The sequence below is a fragment of the Giraffa tippelskirchi genome, chromosome 12 (assembly GCF_054371585.1).
Source record: "Giraffa tippelskirchi isolate mGirTip1 chromosome 12, T2T-mGirTip1v1.2.pri, whole genome shotgun sequence".
NCBI classification, from domain to species: domain Eukaryota; kingdom Metazoa; phylum Chordata; class Mammalia; order Artiodactyla; family Giraffidae; genus Giraffa; species Giraffa tippelskirchi.
The window spans coordinates 45,752,392-45,758,391 of NC_137286.1; the positions used below are offsets into that span (position 1 = coordinate 45,752,392).

The 6,000-nt window shown below is 50.8% G+C and overlaps 1 protein-coding gene across 5 annotated transcripts in view; it reads left to right on the forward strand.

Annotated features, from left to right (window-relative positions):
• The window catches only part of AP3S2 (adaptor related protein complex 3 subunit sigma 2), a 46,058-nt gene extending 41,214 nt beyond the window's left edge, over positions 1–4,844 (forward strand). For 3 of the 5 annotated variants that reach the window (XM_081547099.1, XM_081547100.1, XM_081547103.1), the window contains 2 exons: positions 1,452–1,559; positions 3,158–4,844. In XM_081547099.1, coding sequence (XP_081403225.1) covers positions 1,452–1,559; positions 3,158–3,286 — 237 coding nt within the window. In that variant the 3' untranslated portion in view covers positions 3,287–4,844. The remainder of the gene's footprint in view (positions 1–1,451; positions 1,560–3,157) is intronic. The other 2 variants (XM_081547101.1, XM_081547102.1) reach the window with 1 other exon arrangement.
• Positions 4,845–6,000: the final 1,156 nt, after the last annotated feature.

Below are 6,000 nucleotides of genomic sequence, written 5' to 3' on the forward strand. Positions count from 1 at the left end.
CACAGACACACAGACATGTCTTTTTTTCTTGACTCTCCATACTGTGGAGTATATTAGCCCTCAAATCCTCCATAGTGTAGTCTAGTCTAGTCTAGACCAGTATGGTCTCAACTGAAGACAGTTTTTACCCCTGCAGACAGTTGACCATACCTGGAGACATTTTTGTTGCCTTAGCTGAAGGGTGCTCTGGAATCTAATGGACAGACCACAAGTGCTGCTAAACCTGCCACGGTGCACGGAGCAGCTCCCCCACCACAGAGAACTCTCCAGCCCCAAATGGCAGGTTGAGAGACCTTGCCTTAGACCCAAACTACCTCCTCAGCATTGTTCTCAGCCTCTCTTGTGTGTAAACCTGACATTCTAGCCAGACCCAGGTGTGCCTCAGACCATACGCCAGCTGAAATCTTCTTCCCTGCTTCTGTGATGTCAGACCCAGCTTCAGGTCTCTCACTGTCTCAGTGAAGCTAGTTCTGGCCTCTCTGACCACCACTGTCTCCCCTCTTGGACTTCCTGTAGGACTGTCCCACTAATTTGGCACTTGGTTAACCATACAAGGTGGTCTCTTTCCAAGTTGACTAAAGTGCCTTGAAGGCCATGTTGATCTGACTTGATGTGAAATGTGACATACCAGTCCTTACATACCCCAGTGGGCATCTCTGACCTGACCCACCTGGGGCTCCCTGAAAGCTTTCCTGCTTGCGTAGTGTAGAATTGGCGAATCAGCACAGTACTCGGCCATCACCACAGTCTGAGAACTGTGAGGCGGGGGAAGGCCCACATGGGAGCCCCTGGACCAGAGAGATGTTCGTGCTGAACCTGGTTTCCTCGCTAAGCTAGAACATATGAGGAGGGTGCCAGAGGATGGGCCTTTTAGGACCTAGCTTATGAAGCCTGAAGGATAATGTATTTCATATGGAAATGTGTGTAGACAGGAACTGTTCTGTCATAGCTGGGCTAGTTGAATACCAGTCGGTATTTATGATGATCACACTCGTATTGAAAGCCATCATTATTTATTTAGAGCCCGATGTGTGCCAGGCACCAGTTAGGTGCTTCATATAGGTTATCTTATTCAGCCCTCACCTCAGTCCTGGAAGGAAGATGAAGCACTGAAAGGATCATTTGCCCAAGATCACTCAGCTCACAGATAGCGGTGCTGAAATTTACAGTCTGACTTCATACAGAACCACCCTGCCTTGAGTGTAGCCAGGCCCTCCTGCCACTGGTCCTGGGGGAGATCTATGTCTTGACACGCTGAATTGTGGGGGAGTCCCCCGTGGCCTCACCTCAGAGGTGGGTGATCCACGGGGCTGAAGCGTCATCGTGCATCAGGCGCCAGTGTCGTGTCTGGCCTCTCTGCTGCTGCAGAGGAGCCCACGGGGTTTCCTCTGGGGCCACAGCCTCGCGACCACCAGGGGCTCTGACCCTTCTCACTTCTGCTTCCCCTGCAGGTACACTACATCCTTCAGGAGGTGGTGATGGGTGGGATGGTCCTGGAAACAAACATGAATGAGATCGTGGCTCAGATTGAAGCCCAGAACAGGCTGGAGAAGTCCGAGGTGAGACATTGCTGGAATTTTGCCCTGGCTGGTTAGAGAAGACCTGGGCAGAGGGAGGAATGGCTGCTGTGTGGAGTTGGGTTATTGTGGAGCTTTAGGAGTGTTTTTTGCTCCATCCTCTTTTTTTCCCTGAGTCCATTGACACTCATTGGTTCGAAGATTAAACAGGTGAGAATGAGGCTAAAAGTGTGAATGGAAAGCCAGGTGGCACCGGAAGGCAGACAGCTTCTGGCTTGAGGGGTTATGTGGGTTGTAATTCCTCCTTTCATAACCACATGTTCCCTGGGGGACCCAGAATCACCCTCTCAGATTCCAGTGTGGTTTCCTAGCTTGTGTGTCTGAGAGTCTGTCTCCCAGCAGCTGCTTCTCATGGTGCCTGTCAGACCTCAGTGGCCAGTTTATCCAGTTAGCCTGATAAAAAACTACAGTAGAGTTTGGGCTGAGTTTGAAAATAGCTTACTCCCAGTCCACCCCCTCATAGTGCTGAGTCTGTTACCGATGCTCCCAGTACGTTCTACCCTGTTCACCTGAGGTCTGTCCATCACCTTCGTCAGCCTTACCAGGGAGCAGAGGTTACCGGCACATACCTTCACAAACGGGACAGCAAGCACAACAAATTACCTCTGTAGTTATCTGAGCATCTTACAGAGCTTCACCGCTTTGTGTATCAGAGCTTGATCTTACAAAACCAGGGATTCTTTCTGTGAGGACTGGCAGTCCTGCTGAAGAAGTTTTTCCAAACCACAGCTATTGTGGCAACTAGAGTTCTCTTAGAAATGCAGGCTGGGAAGCTTCCAGGAATAGTAAGTGAGTCAGAGGCCAGGGGTTTGGAAACTAGAGGAAACAGAGACTTGGGCAACGGTGGGATTGGAGTCAGGATCCTGAAAGTGGTCGAGAAGGAGGAAACGGTTTTGAGAATGTCCTCGTCAACTTCTCCCCTTCTCCGCATGCCTGGGCCAAGCTAGAGGGCTGAGGCTCACAGCAGGCACCTTTCCTCCCTGTGCTGTTTCCAGCCCTTCCGTGTCTGTGGGTGTGCTCCACCTCCCACGTGGCCTTCCCCCCATCTTGTGGCCACATGACATTTCCAAAGCTAGCTCTTCTGCATCTCACGTTGTTAGTTGGCAGGCAGCTGTCCTAAGCTGTGACATTCCTTTTTCCGTTAAGAATGTCCCTGTGACTGTACTCGTCTGTTAAGAGTCTTCAGTCTGTTGAGGAAAGTGTTGTATTTTTGTTTCGTAACCTGAAAAGTGACCCTGATACTGAAGACAACTTGGTTAAACCATGCTGGTTATTTCAGCGGGCATCTGTTGAGCAGCCCCTGTGTGCTAGGCACTGTGGGCGCTGGGGCCATGAAACTGCGCAAGACACAGCACATCTTCCGGGGTGCTGAGTGTGGGCCCCTTTACTGCAGAACCCACTGACCGAAAGAGTTGTGTTGGCCACCTTTGAGGCATAAGGATGGAAAAATCAAAGCTTGTGTTACATGTACTCAGTTTGGACATTTTCTCTCCCTCTTTCACTTGTTTTTTTGTTGTTGTTAAAACATTAAGCAGATGACAGTGAGAGTTTATCACACAGCCACCTTCATATCTCTGCAGGGTGGCCTTTCAGCCGCACCCGCCCGGGCAGTGTCCGCTGTGAAGAACATCAACCTGCCAGAGATGCCCCGGAACATCAACATTGGCGATCTCAACATCAAGGTCCCCAACCTGTCCCAGTTTGTCTGAGAGTGGAGGACAGCTGAACTGAGTCCTTGGAGCCAGCAGAGCCGAGCCAGCCCTGCAGCACAATCCACTCTGCACCCTCAAGGAGTCCAGCCTCGGGCCTTGGCCCCCGCTGTCCTGGAGCAGGAAAGAGTCCCGTGTCCACTGCCAGCCTGTGCTCCCTTCTCACATGTGCAGCCTTGCCCATCTCTCGGACACACGGCCACTGCAGATGTGAGGGGCCCTGGCTTCCCCCATTGGGGGTCAGGTGCCCAAATCACATGCCCCCTCTCCCTCCCATGTACAGCCATTCCTAGGGATTGGAGACTGTAGTGAGAGCCCTCTCTCCACCCCGATCCCAGAACCCCACCGCGAGGTTGTGTGCTGACTCGAGGCTTCAACTTTGAGTTGAAGGCTCCCTGAGATCCTGCAGCATTGACTATGATGGCGAGGTGCCGTAGCTGGGGATGGATTGACCCTCTAGATCTGGGAACGTGGTGCGTGGCAAACAAGGACAGGAGTTTAAGGTGATCAGAGTGGCCTGCTGGCTCTCCTAGGGTTGGCACACCCAGAATCCTTTGGCACAGCCCAGCCTTCTCACCCCACCTACATTCCCCACAACCACAGTCCCAGCTCTGCTCGCCCAGCTGTGTGTGTACAGGACACAGTCCAAATTGTAAGCCTGTTGCTTGCCTGCCTGCACATTGCTGCCCATAGGGAGGGTACTGCCCACAGCCAGAGCAGTCCCCATCAAAGGGGCGGGGCCCCATGTCTGTAGAAGGCAAAGCTGACAACATGTGGAACATCTCAGAATTGTGACTGTTCCAGGTTTAAAATACATTCTCCTCCCGAGGAGCAGATGGGTCAGTTGCTGTGTTCTGAATGATAGGTGTTCTTTGTACAGGAAACCCACTGCAGTCTACACCAGCTTGTGGAGCATGAGTGCCTGAGCTGGGGCCCCCTGTCCTGGACCTGGGGACACAGGCAGCATGCTGGCTGAGACCTGTGACAGTGCAGCATCTTTTCCCCACGTTCAAAGGGTCCCTCCCTGAGCTCGCCCTGGGCTCGCCCTGCGCCCTAAGGTGACAGTTCGCTAGACCTTGCTGTGGAAACCCGTAAATGTTTTCCATGTGGTGAGGGTCTTTGTTCTTGTGGTTATCTTAGAGCTGGAGCTGCTCCTCAGAGGAGTGCCTCTTAGCCCTGCGCTGCCTCGGGGCCAGGGCTCAGGTGCCTTGTTGAGCTGCCTTGAGGTTAGGGAACTCGCTGTACCACGCTGTCAGGTCTCCCAGCCTGGGGACTTCTCGTGTCTGCTGGCTGGTGGCCCAGACTGTTTCCTCAGGCCTCCTGATGTTGTCGCAGAGCCCATCTGAGATGTGCCCAGTGAGACCGTGTGTCAGGTGACGTCTTTTCCGGCTTTGAACGGTGCTTCCTGTGGTGGGTGTCCTTTATTCCCTGTAGCCTCTTAACTTCAGTCTTTCGGAACCTCTCCGATAACCTCAGAGATGGGCAGTGTTGCTAAGAAGGTAGGCTTTCTTATATGGGAAGAGGGAAATGTAAGGAAATATATCTATCCAATGTCAAAGCCTCTGATGTTCTTTTAAAAAGTTTTAATTTTTTTTTACAGACATTTCAGCCTGTTCACATTCCTCTTTCATATTTGCTTAAAGTGAAATAGGAACAAAGAAGGAAAATGATATTTATTTTATACCTTCTGTAAGATGGCATGACCAAAAAGATCCTTCCGCAATCCTTACAACAGATATTATCTCCCATTCTGCAGGTCAAGAAAGTTAAGACTCAGAGAGGTCAAGTAACTTGCTTTAGGTCACACAGGGCTAAGAGTTGAGACTGACTGCCTAAATCCATGGTTCATTTTTTTTTTCCCGCTGCTCAAGATGGCTTCTCCCAATTTTATTTTCTTTCTTATGGATAAGGAAACCTCAAAAATTTTCGATAGCTTCTCAGAAGCTGTGATTAAAAACAGGTTCGGTTTTCTAAAGCAGCTAGTGAGAGCATGAAAGAGTGTAAGAACTGGAAGGTCCTCCACATGCCTTCACTGGCGACCCACTCCAGTACTCTTGCCTGGAGAATCCCATGGACGGAGGAGCCGGTAGGCTGCAGTCCATGGGGTTGCGAAGAGTCGGAGGCAACTGAGCAACTTCACTTTCACTTTTCACTTTCATGCATTGGAGAAGGAAATGGCAACCCACTCCAGTGTTCTTGCCTGGAGAATCCCAGGAACAGCGGAACCTGGTGGGCTGCCATCTATGGGGTTGCATAGAGTTGCACAGGACTGAAGCGACTTAGCAGCAGCAGCAGCAGCAGCCACATGCCTGCAGTGAACCGATGAGAAAATTGAAGCCCAGGGTGTCATGTTGAGGGTCACAAAGCTAGAACCAAGTCTCTTCTTTTTAAAATTTTCATTGGAGTATAGTTGATTTACAGTGTTGTGTTAGTTTCAGGTGTATGGTAAAGTGAATCAGCTATGTGTGTACCCACCACGTTCTTTTTCTTGTTTGTTTTATGGACCATTGCGTTGCTACATCACGGCCACATGTCCTGGATTTCCTGGGATACTCTTTGAATGTCTTGCCTGCCAGAAACCAGTGATTTCCCCCAAACCATTGACTGGTCTGGAGACTCCAGCAGTGGAAATTCCAGCTTCATCCCTTGCACTGCCTCTAAAAAATGACATGGAACTTGAACCTGGTCTGTGGTTTGGAACACTTGATCCCTTT